This window comes from Nansenia antarctica (assembly GCF_963989245.1).
Source record: "Nansenia antarctica genome assembly, chromosome: 4".
NCBI lineage: Eukaryota > Metazoa > Chordata > Actinopteri > Argentiniformes > Microstomatidae > Nansenia > Nansenia antarctica.
Window position 1 is genome coordinate 41,192,091 of NC_137689.1, and position 18,475 is coordinate 41,210,565.

General features: G+C 43.5%; 1 protein-coding gene across 1 annotated transcript in view; it reads right to left on the bottom strand.

The window, feature by feature from the left end:
- ell2 (elongation factor for RNA polymerase II 2) overlaps positions 1-18,475 on the bottom strand; it is a 56,597-nt gene that overhangs the window by 5,037 nt on the left and 33,085 nt on the right. Inside the window, exons 6-9 of the mRNA XM_080528711.1 lie at positions 12,480-12,604; positions 10,830-10,908; positions 9,776-10,505; positions 4,105-4,171 (exon numbers count right to left, since the gene is read on the bottom strand). Of these exons, the coding sequence (XP_080384837.1) occupies positions 4,105-4,171; positions 9,776-10,505; positions 10,830-10,908; positions 12,480-12,604 (1,001 nt within the window). The remainder of the gene's footprint in view (positions 1-4,104; positions 4,172-9,775; positions 10,506-10,829; positions 10,909-12,479; positions 12,605-18,475) is intronic.

An 18,475-nucleotide genomic window follows, 5' to 3' on the forward strand; every position in this document is an offset into this window, starting at 1 on the left:
GTTAGCAGCGTTTGTTTCCGGTTTCATGACAGCCAGTTTAACCCTGAGGTCTAACAACATTCAAATGACTCTAACTTCGTCATCTTTTTTCGGATTTCAATGCATGACACATCATTTGAAAGCTTATCTGTAGTTTCAGATAAAAGTCACATTAGATTTTGTTTTTTTTACATTTCAAAGTGTCTTTTGTTTATATATACTTATATCATACAATATACCAGTCATATTCTGGAATGTGTCTAAATATTAAAGTTCCATAAGTATAAGCAAAATAAAGTAAAATAACAGTTTGTAAAAAAACGGTAGCATTACATAAAATAAAATTAAAACACGTACCGAAACCCAACCTGTGACCCAAAAACCGAGGTTCATACCGAACAGTGGGCCAACTGAACCGTTGCACCCCTACTATACATACATGTACATATAGGTGGAGAGACCGAACGCCCGACAGCTGCTGATAGCAGAACTAGCAATGTGGGACAACCACAGCAATATTTCTTAAAAGAATGAAATGAGCGGATTACACCACTAGATAAATCTGAACATATTTATTCAATAAACAATTAGTGAACAAAATCAACAACGAAAACATTTGCAGCGTCCATCACATCAGATGGTGACAACCGTGGTGCTACTGAACACAACTCTCACAACTCATGGCATGAACTTCCAGTTTACGTTGGGTCCATCCATGGAGACACCAGGCTCCTCAGCTTCAGCTGCTCCATACACTCCTGAGATGATCTAGTCTGGTCTGGCGCCTGCGCCATCCGTTGTTCTTCCTGCACGCAAACCCATACACAGATCCAGGATCCAGCAGCATCGTCGCTGTCGCGCAAACAAACCCGGCGGATGTTTTACTTGCCCTGGGCAATCGGGCAACCGTTAATGTTGAACCCTGTAAAGCATGCTGTCTACTAGGGCTGCACGATTAATCGATTTTAAATCGAAATCGCGATTTGAAATGATGCGATTAGCTAATCGCAAAGCCTGCGATTTGCCTGCGTTTTTTTTTTTTTTTTTTTGCTATTTAGCAGACGCTTTTAATCCAAAGCGATTTACAATTACGAATTACAGGGACATTCCCCCTGGAGTAACTGAGGGCTAAGTGCCTTACTCAAGGGCACACTAGTAGTGGTGTGGTTTCAGGCGGGATTTGAACTCACAACCTTCCGATCACAAGTCCAACTCACTAGACCACCACTACCCGTATGGGATACGTCATACAGCGCGTCGGATTCAACGTCAATGAACGTCAACGTCAATGAACGTCAACAATGAACGTCAACAATAAAAATAGGTGATAGATAGATTCATCCAATCACCTGCCAAGTATTTTTTGAAAGTACCTGCCCTTTTCCAAACAGCTTCCAATTAAGCTTTCCTAGATGGTTGTGTGAAACAAACCACCTGAGTCAGGTTAGTAATGCTCCATCACATGTTTTAATCTGAAGCTTGATTTTAAAGCAACCCAACTTTAAAGCAACCCAATGTAAGTTTAGTTCTTTCACTCGTAGCTCGGGCTGTGGGGGTGCTAGAGGAGGGAGCCTCTAAGTCCCCTGAAGACGTACAAACAAACTGCACGTTGATACGACCTTCCTAGCCGGAGATATGGCCACACTTTACAAAAACTTCCTTTTTTTTTTTTTGCTATTTAAAAAAATAATAATCGCAAATTAATCGCAATCGCGATATCTGTCCAAATAATCGCAATTCGATTTTTTCCCCCAAATCGTGCAGCCCTACTGTCTACACATTCCTCAAACATCTCTGTGACTCTCTCTATAGTGGGGAAAAATATTAACTTATTACACAGCATCATCATAATGGAGTAATACAATGATGGCTTATGTTATGATATTGAATTACACTAACATTTCAGGAAGCCAAGTCTACTCTTCTGACTTAAATGAGGCAACAAAAGATAGATACTGAATGCTAATGGAATCTTTGTTAGCTTTTCCTAGGGTACTATTACTGAATAGCCTGCATCATGACATTGCCATAATCAGCTAATCTGAAAATGTATGTAAATGTAACAATTAGTCAACATTTCAACATAACAAATACATATCTAACATTAACAATAATTCAATAAATCTAAGTATTACTTACCGGTACTATGAAATGTTGTAATAAATCCTGAGATGAATGCCCCATGAACTGCGATCCCAGGTACCTTGATTGAACGTGATCTCACATGCACATCCGCTGCTTACTTTTTGTAACGTGGTTGAGGCTTTCGTCAAACATCAAAACAAACGTGCCCTCGTTCACTTTGGAGATCAGCTTGTCTTGTCCTTTCCCCATGTAAATGTTTTGGCGATTTGTGAGTCAGGGAACATCGCCTGAAAAGACTTCTCCAATTCCATCATTACCAGTATAGGACTGATGCTTCACCACAGTGTTCAGTGTCCACAGCACCGCTGCTTTGAGTGTGGATGTAGACCCAAACGTTGTTCGGAGATCAGCTGTTGCCTGTGGCCATGGGGCAGAGACAACTGCACAGAACTGGGAAATCCCGGGCATCTGTCGTCGGCTTTTGGTGGCAACGCAGTGTTTGTTTTCGACCGCCTTAATTCCCACAGTTCCTAGTTTGAAAACCTTTTTACTAAAGACACACCGTGCTTCGTGCGGATTCCCATTGACAGACTTCAGCCACAGAGAAAGGCTGCTGCTGTTCAGCCATTTTCCAACTGCCACTTTCCCATTACGCTGTTTGTGCGGCTGTTGGCTACCGTGGAAAAATTCGACTGCAAGTTGTCCTGCGAGTTGTTACCGCTCTGTGAGTTGTTGCCGCTCTGTGAGTTGTTGCCGCTCTGCGAGTTGTTGCCGCTCTGCGAGTTGTTGCCGCTCTGCTAGTTGTTGCCGCTCTGCGAGTTGTTGCCGCTCTGCGAGTTGTTGCCGCTCTGCGAGTTGTTACCGCTCTGCGAGTTGTTACCGCTCTGCGAGTTGTTACCGCTCTGCGAGTTGTTACCGCTCTGCGAGTTGTTGCCACTCTACGAGTTGTTAGTGCTCTGCGAGTTGTTACCGCTCTGTGAGAGTTGTTACCGCTCTGTGTGAGTTGTTACCGCTCTACGAGGTGTTACCGCTCTGTGCGCGACTTAGGCTGCGTTCGTAAATTCTCTCTCAGAGCGCTGGGCTCAACGTCATAAAGGGACCAAGTCATTTGATTGGACAAGAGGCATTCCATGATCAGATTTCCAGAGTGAATTTATGAATGCAGCCTTAAGCTAAACTAACCATTGCACAACACAAACGTAGCATAAGAAGAAATAGTCCTCTCTGTCTCAGTCTGACAGTTTTTTAAGACCTTTGGGTAATATTTTTAAGACCACTTTGAATGAATTTGGGAGCCGCGGAGCCTCTGTATACATCGCATGCTATTAATCAATTTTAAAAATCATCCAATATAAAAGAACAATGCATCATTACAAGGCCACTTCATGAGAGAATAGCAGTGCTCTGTAGGCTAGCAACCTGCCACTGATATTAGAGGAGCAGTAGCAGTGCAACAACTAATGTTAGCTAGCTAGCCAGAGACATCAGAATACTAGAGGAAAGAAGAAAAGGTCTATAGTACATTGAAACAACATTAAACTAAGATAACACCATAGTTATCATAATTTTTAAATCCTTATTTATCAAAGAAAATAATTACATTTGTGGATTTCTTTTATTGGTTGACGATGATTCACAAGGCATTCTGGGAGATTTCTCATAACACTCGTTTTTGAGTGTGCCTGTGAAAAAACTTGGGCCATGAAGCCCTACCACTCTATCCCAACATGAATCAGACACCCTTCCCCTACACGAGGGAGGGGTAGGGCTAAGTGGTAGCGGCAAGGGGTGTATTGGGGTTGGGCCTAACAGTCCTATGTGAAGATACCGTACGTATCTGGGGGTACGTTTCCTGAACGCATCAAAGCACCAAGACCATCGTGCTTCCATCACCTCCGATGGGCTTGAATGATTTTAGTGCTACAAAGCTTTCAGAAACTCTCCCTTTTATCTACAGACAACAAGGGACAGTGCAGAGGACAAGAGAAATGAGAGGAGGACACATCACCCTTTCATCCAGAAGGGAAAGGAGCTACTCACGCTACGTAGTCTGGCATCACAGTGGTGGAGGAGAGGTCCGTGGAGGGGACGGGTCTCTCTTTAGCATCTGGGGGGAACAGAAGAGAGACATGTGAGATTACTGGTCTCTCTTTAGCATCTGGGGGGGACAGAAGACAGACATGTGAGATTACTGGTCTCTCTTTAGCATCTGGGGGGACAGAAGAGAGAGAGTGAGATTGTCCTGTAGGTTCAGACTCCTCACACAGCTGTTGTCAGGGGCCAAAGAGGGCTGACAGAGTAAAGATGACCTTTAAATGACTGTATAGGGCATGTGGACTACGTAGGTTGCTCGTAAATGGTAAATAGACTGATTTATATAGCGCCTTATTCCTAAGCGCTTTACAACGGCTTCTCATTCACACATTCACACACCAGTGGCCGCAAGCTACCATGCAAGGCGCCGGCCCGCTCATTGGGAGCAATTTGGGGTTCAGTGTCTTGCCCAAGGACACTTCGACCTGTGGCCAGCCGGGGCTCGAACCGCCGATCCTCCAACCTTGCGATCATTAGACGCCGGCTCTACCTCCTGCACCACAGCCGCCCCTTTCTGCTCGTCTTTCCAGGGGCAAAGTTGAATTCAAAAGAAAACGGGTAAACGGGATTGCAGGATGAAGTAGAGTGGTTCAATGTCCCATCATTTCAGACTAGGGATGTGCATAACTACATTTCTTCATATCACCTTTAGTAAAAAATTAAATTTATTCTGGTATTAATCCTCATGAATTTCTCCTTCTGAATTCTTAAATTAGGCTAACATACCGTATTTTCCGGACTATAAGTCGCACCGGAGTATAAATCGCACCACTATAAATAACACTAAGAAATGCGTCATGAAGAAAAAAACACATATAAATCGCACTGGACTATAAGTCGCATTTATTTAGAAATGTATTTCACAAAATCCAAGACCAAGAACAGACATTTAATCTGGAAAAGCAAGTTATTCACTACACAATAGCACACAGAACAACAGGCTGAATAGGCTAAATTAACATAACAAGCCACATTAACAGTTATTCAGCTACACAATAGCATAAAGAACATACCTGGGAGGCTGAATAGGCTAAATTAACATAACAAACCAGCTAGTCCAACAAGTAAGTTACCAGTAAACAAGTTCACCAAGCTCCCGTTAATGTTTCAGTTAATTCTTCAGTGGTACAGGAGCAGCATATAGTTGTGACAAGCCCAGAGTGCCCTCTGGGGTCTGTAGACGGCAATGTAAAACTATGAAAAAAAGCGCGACTTATAGGCTAGTCCGGAAAATACGGTAACAATAATGCAGAACAGAAAAAAGGCATGCCGCTAATACCGTGCGCACGCATTGAATTGAATTTGGATTTGACATTTAGCAGTCGCTTTTAATCCATTTTAATTTTAATAATTAAAGTTAAATTACAGGGACATTCCCCCTGGAGTAACTGAGGGTTAAGTGCCTTACTCAAGGACACACTAGTGGTGGTGTTTCAGGCGGGATTAGAACTCACAACCTTCCGAGCAGTCCAACTCACTATGCACTAGACCACCACTACCAGCATTAGAGCAGTGCGTGCATTTGTAGATACATGGAATCTACCATAGAGCTAGGAGAAACACTGCCATTTTTACAGAGACCAACAAAACAACAACATGCGTATTCCAACAGTAGCAACGTAGCCCTCACAAGGCTAGGCTAAAGAGAAGTAGCCTAGTAGCCAACTGTAAACTAACTAACGTGCAGTTGAAGGACGTCAGACTCTCGTCCCGTTCCACACTCAACAGTAATAATAAGTCATAATAAACGGAACTATATTAATATTATGCTTGTGTATTGTATATTGTTTTTCTGTGCACGATTAATGCAAAAACAGCAACAAAGTGCTACAGAACCGACAGTAGTTCTGTCCGCTAATTTGCGTTTATTTGAATAGGATATTTGTTTTCGGTCCTATTAGTAAAAATGGACGATTATTCTGTCCCATCCCTATTTCAGACATGAGAAAAAAGATAATAAAGGCAAGGCAACACATGGATGCATCACTATCAGTGAAATTCAGACCCATGATGGCACAAAATACACAGACACCTATACAGTAAAACATGAGCTGGATTCCAAAGTCTGAAAGAAATTCTGAGACAGTGGCACACATGCCACAAACAACACTGGTGAATGCAAGGTGCAGCAGACTTTGAGGCTTTCAGGAATCGGGTTAGCGACATAAGCATGCACACTAAGCATTTCACACTGAAATGATTTGGCCGAAAATAGCCCACATTCAGTGTTCGGCCGAATGTTCTGTTCTCTGAACGACAACAAGAGGCACATTTAGACATGACTTGTGTTTTCGTGATTTCAAAATAAAAGCGCTAAGCGATCACTGGAACTGATGGGATCACATTTGATCGTGAGTGAAGATATTATCAAAGCATACGCGCCTGTCGATCACCCGTACACTTTGATAATATCTTCACTCACGATCATCTAGTCTAGTCTGGCGCCTGCGCCGTCTGTTGTTCTTCCTGCACAGAGGTAAAAATATCCGGGATCTAGCAGCGTCGTCGTGCTCGCGCCAACAAACCCTGCGAATGTTTTACTTACTCCGGGCAAGTAAAACAGCGTTACTGTCGAGCCCTGAACAGCAAAGAACCTTGTGAAGATGCAAGAGGAAACCGGTACAAAAGTATCTACCGTATTTTCCGGACTATAAGTCGCGGTTTTTTTCATAAAACTACTTCCGCTAGCGCCACATACGCGATAGAATAGCCATTATACTCGACAATGTGGACATTAAACACGACAATGTGGACATTAAACATGATATTATGGACCTTATACACGATATTATGAACGTTATACACGATATTAAAGTCATTTATTACCTTTCAGAGGCTGTTCAATGTTGCATTGTTTGTAGGCCGCCCTTCATCCTAACTACTTCCGTTTTTCACCAAGCTATCTTTGTCATGGCCTTATACACGATAAATAGTCGTTACACTCGACAATGTGGACATTAAGCACTATATTATGAACGTTATACACGCTATTATGAACGTTATACACGATATTAAAGTCATTTATTACCTTTCAGAGGCTGTTCCATCCTGTTTGCTTGCTCCCGCGACGCCATTTTGCTAACCTTCGTTAGCAACGCGCTAGCTAGCCCTGGCTTTACACTCGATAATTTAAGTATTTCTAACCTTTCAGAAGAAGTTTTAACGTGAATTATGTCCTTCCTGGGCTTACAAATCCTCTCATGTCTCTTCACAGTGCCAGACTAGAGTCAAGCTCAACAGGGTCTTCTTTCCCCGCTGATTCCGCCAAGCCCGTTCCCTTGAACCATGCGACTTATAGTCCAGTGCGACTTATATGTGTTTTTTTCCTCTTCATGACCCATTTTTGGCCTGCTGCGACTTATACTCGGGTGCGACTTATAGTCCGGAAAATACGGTATATCCACAGTAAAACAAGTCCTATATGACATAACCTCAGCAAGGAAGAAGCCACTGTAAGGAAGAACCACCATACAAAAAGCCAGACAACAGTTTGCAACTGCACATGCGGACAAAGATGTTACTTTTTGGAAAAATGTCCTCTGGTCTGATGAACCAAAAATGTAACTGTTTGGAGGACAAAGGGAGAGGCTTGCAAGCCGAACACCAAACGGGAAGCACGAGGTGGCAGCCTCATGTTGTGGGGGTGCATTGCTGCAGAAGGGACTGGTGCACTTCATAAAATAGATGGCGCCATGAGGAAGGAAAATCATGTGGATATGTCAGGAGGAATGGGCCAAAATTCCAACAACTTATTGTGGGAAGCTTGTGGAAGGCTTTCCAAAACGTTTGACCAAAGTTAAACAATTTAACAATGCTGCTACTAACTAAGTGTATGTAAACTTCTGACCCACTGAGAATGTGATGAAAGAAATAAAAGCTGAAAGAAATTATTCTCTCTACTATTATTCTGACATTTCACATTCGTAAAATAAAGTAGCGATCCTATCTGACCTAAGACAGGGAATGTTTACTATGATTAAATATCAGGAATTGTGAAAAAACTGAGTTTAAATGTATTTGGCCAAGGTGTAATCTTCCAACTTCAACTACTTGTAATAATAATAATTAGGGATGCACCGATGTGAAAATTGTGGCCGATATCGATATCCGATATTAATATTGCTGTTATGGCCGATGACCGATATTTACCGATATCGATATTCGGTATAAAAACAATTCTATGATAATATTAATTTGTACATACTGAAAAATACATGCAAACACTGCACATTTTAAGTAGTTTTAAAGTAATTTCTTTATTACAACATATTTGGAAAAGCCCTATAATACAGTGTTTACTGCAATTTATTGTCAGTGTCATCAAGAGCGATCATCTCCATTATCTTGCTTGAAATTGACTTAGCCTTTGCGCTGTCCTTGGTGTAATGTCTATGGTTCACAGTCGACATTATGTTCATTCTATTCAGTGAGTTGGTAATATTTAGTTCCGACTTACAGAGGGCGTTATATGTTTTACTCCTCTAGAGCAAGACACACTTGTTATGATAGATAGAGAAGCAGTGCGAGTGGTTTAGTTGTTGTGCTAATTTAGCCATGATAGCAGGAATTGACAAGTAAGCCTGGAAACGTTCACTAAAGAGTCAAACTGAGATCAATGTGTTGGATGATTTATTTAAAAACTTTACACTTGGCAAATGGCTTTGTTTTATCGAGTGCTTGTTGTATTGGGCAGCTGCCGCGGTTGGTGTTTTCCACTGCTTCTTAACGTTAGGTTTTTTCTCATATTCTTTGTAAACCTCTGGATGTTTGTTCCTTAAATGAGTGATCAAATTGGTGGTGTTATAAGATTTGACACGGCATCCTCCTCGCATTACTTCACCGGTGCACGTACTACATACTGCAACTCGAGTGTCATCTTGCGACACAGTAAAAAACGACCAGACCGCTGACATTGCGCCTTCTTCAGCAGGTAGGGTCGGTGAGTCAAATCCTCCCGTCTCAGACACACACACTCGCGCGCACCCGTATATTAGACAGAAATAAACATTGGTCATTCACACCGGCCCTGTTTTGACATCGGACCGATACCGATATATAAAAAAATTACTAACATCGGCCGATACCGACGTGTTCACCGATATATCGTGCATCCCTAGTAATAATAATAATAATAATAATAATAATAATAATAATAATAATAATAATACATTAGACTTATATAGCACTTTTCTAGACACTCAAATACACTTTACAAACTGAAAAGATTGAGTAGTAATAATAAAAAGAAACAAAATAAATAAAAGAATGTATAGGGGTCTAATTAATGTTTTGATTACTAAATCAAAATCGAAGTGTCTTTGTAGGACAATCTACTCTGTATACTGCAATTACACCTAGATTTCAGGCAGAGAAGCGGCAAACAAGCAACGCCAGCGTCCTCTCTGAACTGGCATTTAAAAAAAATACTTAATTGAGCCTTCCACGAAAAGCATTCATCTTGTCGAAAATACTTCTGCTTGCTTTTTTGACTGATCATTTTCTCCATCCATACGCTACCCTCAACCACATTACACATCCTACACAATATTACACAAAATAAAGTAAAAAAAAAGTCTTAAATACAATCACGCTAAACTGAAACATTGGGGGAGCCTACCTTCATCTGAGCAGGGGCTCTTGGTAATGGCGATGGCGGGCGTGGGCCTCTCTTCAGCCTGGGTGCGCTGCCTCTTCCTGGGCCTCTGGCCCTCCTCCGCCTGCTCCACCTTGGCTGGGCTGCTGCTGCCACGCCCCTCCCTGCGTCTCTCCTTCTCCCTGTCCTTTTCTTTGTGCTTCTTGGACTTCTTCTTGGATTTCTTGCTACTGCTAGGCGAGGGAGGGGTCAGGACAGAGGAGGTGATGGTGAGGGAGGGTCGGGGAGGGTGAGGACTGGTGGAGACCGGGACCGGGGCCGGGGCCGGGGGGGGGCGGTGGTAGCGGTCGGCGGTGACGGCGGCCCGGCCGTGGGGGCTCCTGATGGGACTGGGCGAGGGGTCCCGGCAGGTGGAGCTCTGGTCCAAGGGGAGGTCCTGGGTGCCCCGGCCCTCGGGTGTGCTGGGCGAGTTGGAGTTGGAGCCCAGCTGGCCGGGCTGGTGCGAGGGGGTAGGGGGGTGAGACGAGACGGGGAGCTGGGAGGGCGGGGGGAGGTGGGAGGCTACGGAGGACGTGCCGCTGGCAGGGAGAGACGAGCGCTTGGTGCTGGAGGTGTCGTCCTCTGCGCGGCGGTCAGTCGTGGAGGAGGCGGCGGTGGTGGCGGTGGCGGCGGGGGTGGGGGGCCCGCGGTTGCTGAGGTGGGAGATACGGGGCTTCTTGGGCATCAGGGGGTCAATGAAGTCACCCTCCGGCTTCTGAAAACATCAAGACCAAAGCATTCATGTACATGGCTCTCCATGATGAGTGACTCAGAGCCTGACAAGATGGATATATCGGCGCACCAATATTAACAGCCGATATTGACCTTTTACAGAAATATCCAGTGGTGTCTCTGGTGCTCTAGTGATTCACACTGACACCCGTAGTTGCATTTAATGTTTATTGGACCAACATGAAACACCTGGTCATCATGCTCAGGTTGCCAATTTGCCCCGAAAACGGTGCATAATTGTGGGAGGGGGGGGGGGAGAGAGAGAGAGAGAGAGATGTATGTGTATGTCTGTTTTATCAGCTCTTACCTGTGGGGATGTGGGGACGCCGTCTTTGGTGGGACTGCTGGAAGAAAGTGGCTGTGCCTCGATGGAGAGACCCAGTTTACTGTGAGGGACAGAGGGAGAGGGGGAGAGAGGGACAGAGGGACAGGCAGACCATGAGCCACCACTGCATCAGGTTTACTCAAGGGAATGTTATTTGTACACTAGATATCAATTAGGAAATCCTATTTAAATTGAGTTCCAGTTCAGTTATGGGCTTTTTCTCCTCAGATGAATTTTCTCATTCAACTTCACAACTGAAATGGTACTGACCCTGACCCTAGAATAAAGACAGATCAGTGGAACCCTGACCCTAGAATAAAGACAGATCAGTTGACCCTGACCCTAGAATAAAGACAGATCAGTGGATTGGCCCAATTCATTTAATTAAAGTAGTTTCCTCACTGCCTTTGGTGACAGAGGTGTCTGACTGGCAGCCATAATAAAGGTAGTTTCACAATTTGACACATTTTTAAGGAAAAGAGATTAACTGATCCTTTTGTTCCTTTTCTCTTGAGGGCTCCCCTCTTCTTTAATCTGAAATAACTGAACAGTTGTAGACCATGTGACACGGTCTGGTCATTTGGGCCGCAAGTCGGCAACCAATCAGAATGTTCTTATCTTGAAACAGGGAAATACATTTCAATGTTGTTGAAAATTACCACACAAATTTCCTGCAATGCAATGGGTGAGTAATCCCCACTGCTACCTAGTTAACTATAGCACTATTTTACATTGTTAGCAGGCTCACAAAAAAAGCTGTGACTTGTGGACCAATTGATCAGACTGTGTCACATGTTCCCGCTTTCACCAGCTGCTGTCACATGTGACACAGTCTGATCAATTGGTCCGCAAGTCGGCACCCGATTTAATGTTCTGACTTTTCTTTTTGAAAAATTTAAATACCTTTCAGTGTTGTTGAAAATCATTGACACACTCGCTAGTCAACTATCACAGCTTGTTTTGTGAGCCTGCTAACAATGTAAAGTATTTAACTAGGTAGCAGTGGGGATTACTCACCGAATCCATTGCTTTGCAGGGAGTTTGTGTTGTAATTTTCAACAACATTGAACTGTATTTCCCTGTTTCAAAATAAGTCTGAACATTTGGTCGGTTGCCGACTTGTTCCCGCTTTCACCAGCTGCTGTCACAAGTCGGCAACCAACCAAATGTTCAGACTTTTATTCGGAAATAAATGTCAACGTTGTTGAAAATCAATGACACACTCGCTAGTCAAGCCAAAACATTGCAATGCAATGGATTCGGTGAGTAATCCCCACTACTACCTAGTTAGTGTAGAGTAGTGGGGATTACTCCCCATTGCATTGCAATGTTTGGCTTGACTAGCGAGTGTGTCATTGTTTTTTTTCAACAATGTTGAAATTGATTTACACTTTATCAGAATAAAAGTCAGAACATTTTGATTGGTTGCCGACCTGTTGCCGCTTTCACCAGCTGCTGTCACATATGGCCAAATCTTCAGCTAGCCTTGCTGAAGGAACGGTAGAGCTACTGCATTCATACTACTGCCAACACCTATCAAGAGGTAGCCAACAAGGTCTGATGGATGTGGTGAATAGGACTGGAATGACAGCACTGGGCCAAACACCACATCTAGCTGAACTGGTACCATACCGGGCCAAGGTCCTCTCCACCTGAACCCGGTCGTCCTCAGAGTAGCCGGGCCAGTCTCTCTGGACCTCGCGGTACACAAAGTCCTTCAGTGAGTAGGAATTATCTTTGGGGTTGATATTGGCCACCTGTTGGAGCGCGCACAGACACAGACAGACACAGACACACACACACACACATGACACAGACACAGACACAGACACACACACACACACACACACACACACACACAGATACAGAGACACAGACACACACACACAATTAGCAGTGCCATTTCCTTTAAGAAAAGTACGAAAAAAGCTCTACACACAATAAGTTGGATGTGTGTGGCTACATTCCTAATAAAAACACCAACACATGACAAATGTCTGGGTGCTGCAGACTCATTGATAGTTTTGCATATAAATACAGCTGAGCATATACATTTGGAGTCAACGAAACTGTATAAATGACCAGTGGTGGTAATTCTCTCTCAAAACATTTAACTGGTAAATACACTCAGAGGACACTTCATTAGGAACACCTATACATCTTCTCATTCATGAAATTATCTAGTCAGCCAATCGTGTGGCAGCAGCAGCGCTATGCATAAAACCCTGCAGATACAGGCCAGTAGCTTTAGGTGATGACTGTTTGAGCCAGACGGGCTGAGTTAAACCTGCTGATCTCCTGGGATGTTCACACACAGCCGTCTCTAGAGTTGACTCAGAACGGTACAATAAAGAACAAAAACATCCAGTGAGCAGCGGCAGTTCTGCAGACGGAAACACCTTGTTGATGAGGTCGCCAGACTGGTTGGAGCTGACAGAAAGTACAGTAACTCAGATAACCACTCAACCACTGTACAATTGTGGTGAGCAGAAAAGCATCTCAGAATGCACAACGTGTCTAAAATGCACATTTTAGAGTGTCCGTTTATTGTGACCCTTTTAGAGTGGCCTTTTATTGGGACCACACTTGTGCAATAATCATGCTGTCTAATCAGCATCTGGATATGCCTCACCTGTCAGGTGGAGGGATTCTCTTGGCAAAGGAGAAGTGCTCACTAACACAGATTTAAACACATTTGTGAACAAACATTTGAGAGAAATAGGCCTTTTGTGTACATAGAAAAAGTCTTAGGTCTTTGATTTCAACTCGCAAAAAAATTGGAGCAAAAACAAGTGTTGTGTTTATATTTTTGCTCAGTGTATGAAGTGAACATAGAGATTGTCAGCTTTTATTTGATGGTTTCATAATTTTGAAATAAGACTTTTAGACATAGTCCGCCTAGTTCAGGGCACTAAAAGTATGAGTACAGATTCACAGAATGTCCAAATGAAGCACTCCCATTGACCCCACCACACACTGGGTATGTCCTCTGCTGATGCTCTACCAGACCTGTTCAGCAGCCATCTTCACTTAGTGTTTGTTTTGAAGTATTTGACATGGCCAGTCAAGACCTTTCGACTTTTTAGAAGAAAAAAAAAAAACTCCCTAGTTTCTAGGCAGTATGTTTTGGGTCATTTGGCGCTTTTCCACTATCGGCCCAGCTCGGTTCGGGTCGGCTCGCTTCGGCACGCTTTTGAACAGTTCTGGTTTTCCACTATACACAACAGACCAGGAACGAGTAGGAGGAGTAGGCGATAGTAGGCAGAGTTACGCGTCATAAAAGCGAGCCATGGTGGTGACGTATATTTTCACGAGACACAACACAGCAACAACAATAGCGACATGGAGGAACTTGAAGCTATCGTATACTTTTTCCTCGGCATGTGGTATATTATTAACCGTGGTTTTTTGGAGAGGGAGAGAGGGAGAGAGAGAGGAAGCTATGTACACATAATAAAGTCATGTTTTTTTAACCCTTAAAACCACTGCCTTCACTTGTCTGCTTTATGAACTGTAGTATCATTGTGTGCCGTGTTATTCACGGACAAACACGGTGCCCGGAGGCACCCTTTGCGGGTTAATAACTTTGATTCACAGTGGGTTAGGATAACAATTCAAACGTGTCCGGATAGGGGAAAGGACTAGGAATCCAAAACCATTTGAATGGTGTCGATCCTACACTCCTATCACAGTCGACACAGCGCGGAGCGAATTCCCTGTTAAAACGTTTCTCTCCCCCCGCTGTCAACAGGAGTTTCATCCAGCTGGCGCGGTGCTGCGAGCAGCAGCAGGTTCATTGAGTTTACGGTTAAAAGCATAACTTCTCGGGGTGTAAAGCACTCTCTCTATTTTGGGCTAAACTGTGCAGTGTAGCCGGCGTCCTGGTTCCTCCAGCAACCGGACACTTCCATAAATAACAACAAATATGTGACAACTGCCAATGAAAAGGGCTACCTGTAGGCGAAATCATTTTTCTGTTTTTTACATGTGCTTAAACTACAGATTGTAAGCTTTCAAATGATGCATCATACATTGAAATTGGAAACAAATTGAAGACGACATGAGTATTTGAAAGTTGCTACACCTGAAATCACTAAGCAGAGAAAATGCCTTTCGAAGATGTAGTTTTTTTCTCACCTTCACACAGCCAGGTAATGGGCGGTAACAATGTCTGGTTAACCCCACCCCCAACCACTCAGCTGTCAATGTTACTCACTGGGTCAGATAGCTATAGCTAACATTATTACCTAGCAAGGTATTACCTAAGCTAATTAGCCAGCTTATCATTATGGAGGCTTTATGGTTGTTGTGACTATTATTCTTTTAATGAAACAAAAGTCTTGAATCAGAATCAGAATTTATTTTACAGTACACAATAATACAAATCTTTGACTGTGGTTCTTCAACATTAGCTTTGCAGCAAGGTACATAATCACAACAATACCATCATCACAATAATCACAAGTAAATAAGTAAAGTAAGTAATGAATTAAAGTAAAGGTGCTGTGGAGTCTGGTGGGCATGTGGTGTCTTTTGCCTCATCTGAACAGAATTATCTGATCAAACAGATACTTCTGTCTGGCCAGATCCGGGGGGCTTGACATCAAAGCTGAAACAGACAAAAATAAACACAGTTAGCTAGCTGTACACGGTATCAACAACACAACTTATAAGAACATGTGCTATGCGATTGTTTTAGAAAGTGTTACGCAATACCACACAACTTACTAGCTAATGCTAGCTAGCTAACACGGCTAGCCCAACCCAAGTAACAAAAGACAAACAGTTAACTAACTGTACACAGTAGCAACAACACAACTTATAAGAACAGCATAATGTGCTACTAACTATGCGATTGTTTTAGAAAGTCTTTAAAAGGCAATACGACGACACAGAACGTACTAGCTAATGTTCGCTAGCTACCGCGGCTAGCCCAACACAAACAAACAAAGGACTGTAGGCTACTTACATGTGGCATGTTGATCCCGTGAAATCCGTATGTTGTCCTAGTAAAGTTTCATTTCTTGGAGACTTTCTTTGTGCCTTCAGTCATTACTGAACAATTGATGAGCTAAACAGTGTTCATTCTAAACAGTGTTCATTCTAAGCAGAACACATTCTCAAAACAAACACGGCTTCCTTTGTCCCTCCCCCGAGAGCTCAACAGCCAATCACACCCAAGTGTGATGCTCGTGTTATTTGAGCTACAAGCATGACAAACAAGCCTATTTTGTTGCTAGATTACACTTATTTAATGAACGTAAAACTGTTCGGAAAAATAACGAGTGGGTACTTCACATCTTCGAGTTGAATGTTAGCTAAAAAAACGAAAATCTGAGTAAAACGATGGAATCAATCTATTGAGGATTGTTAAATGCGTTGTGTCATCTCAGGATAGATTAGGTGCACAGCATACACGATTTGACAAGGAAATAGGATGTTCAACACGGGTCGGAATCTCTGTACTTGATTTATTAAGACAGTCAGCGAATGGTTCATCAGCACAGTATCTCAGCATTGGCATTCAATGACCATTCCACGACATCATTATGACATACAGACAGGCTGATAGATACGAGTGCAGCGCTGCCTTGCTGGTAGTCAAATATATTTATTTATACAGCATATGGATGTTACGTGCCTGTTAGCCTACTTGCCGCTTTCAGTTCTAGTAGATTTGTAGTTTAGATCTCGCAACCAGGGATTGGGAAGCGATGTATTTCTACAGAAAGGCTGACTGATGCGGGGCTCATACAATCTCCGCGTTTATAGAGTGCTCCGGTGTCTTGCTGGTAGTCAAATATGTTTATTTATATATACAGCATATGGATGTTACGTGCCTGTTACCTGCCGATTTCAGTTCTAGTAGTTTAGATCTCGCAACCAGGGAAACGCCGACAAGACGCGAATCTACCGGCATTTGACTCATGAGTGAACGGCGAAAATGCCTGGACGGCACAGCTTGGGATTCCATTGAAGTTATAGGGAACTATGTGTGAAAGAGGCTTAAATGTTGAAATAACAGTAATACAATGTTCATTGATAAAATGACATAAGGGATGGAAAGGGGAGATGGCAGTTTTAGAAGGGGGATGATGAAGCTCTGGACTGAGGAACAGCATAGGCACAGCACATCGCCATAATAGCGATTTTTTGGTTATGCTTGTTGTAAATAAAAGTTCTATGATGCATTGAAATGACATTAAACTAAGATAATACGATGGTTATCATATTTTTTCAAATCTTTATTAATACGTTATTACAGAAACTGTAAGTGACATTTTCCTAGAGCGAAATCTGTTGTGGTATTTAAAAATGGCGGTTAGTGATGAAATCTATGAACATGGGATGACGATTTCCATTGACCAATCAACGGTGTGCAGCGACACACGTCACACGCAGCCTGGCAAAAAGGTTCCGGGTCTCAAAAAAGGTTCCTGCCCTGGATGGGTAGCTAAAGAAGCGACCCGACCCGACCTGACCCGACCCAGGCCGACAAATGGAAAAGCGCCAAAGAAGCAGGCCAGCCCGGGCTGACCCGGGTCAGCCCTCTAGTGGAAAAGCCCCATAACTCTTACATGTATGATGAAGCACCAACCAATGAATTTGGAGGCATTTGCTGGTACTTGAGCAGACAAGATGTTTCTGTACAGGGTTCCACATTAACGGTTGCCCAATCGCCGGGGCAAGTAAAACATTTGCCGGGTTTGTTTGCGCGACAGCGACGACGCTGCTGGATCCTGGATCTGTGTGTCGGTGTGCAGGAAGAACAACGGACAGCGCAGGCGCCAGACCAGACTAGATGATCGTGGAGTGAAGATATTATTAAAGCATACGCGCTGATCGACAGATAGGTGGACAGGCGGGTACGCTTTAATAATATCCACGATTTATCAAGCGCACGCTTCGATCATCTAGTCTGGTCTGGCGCCTGCGCCGTCCATTGTTCTTCCTGCACACCGATACACAGATCCAAGATCCAAGATCCAGGATCCAGCAGCGGCATCGCTGTCGCGCAAGCAAACCCGGCGAATGTTTTTACTTGCCCCGGGCAATTGGGCAACCGTTAATGTGGAACCCTGTTGTACACTTCAGAATCCATTCTGCTGCTGTGTGCCGTCAGTAGCTCCACCATGACTCCCAGATTAGGTGCCTTACTTACGCAGGGCTCTGCCTGTCTGACTGACTAAGAGCTCTGATGCATTGTTCTATGGTGGCTTGTTTCTTGCTGTGCACTGTGTTCAGTAGTGGTGAATGAAGGCCTTTGTACAGAAGTACTGGTCTTGCTCATGGTGATTTGCATTCTGTGGTTTTAAAACCTAAGGGCCAGACAAGGGGTCCTAGTGCAAACTGGCATATAGGTCATCTCCTGGACATCACTGCTAGTTACACATGCCTTAAGATATAGCCTCTAATAGTGCATGGGTTCAGGAATTCTCTCCTTCAACATGTATCTGTAGCTTTATCTAACATGTCTCTGTAGCTTTATCTGAGGTTTGGCTTGTCTGACCACTGCTTTAGCAGCTCCCATCCTGACAGGTTCTGTTGCCCTCTGCCCTCTGTCTAACTGGCATATCCTCTACACCCCTTAACACTTAATCAGCCATGAGGGCTCATTTGACCTGCGA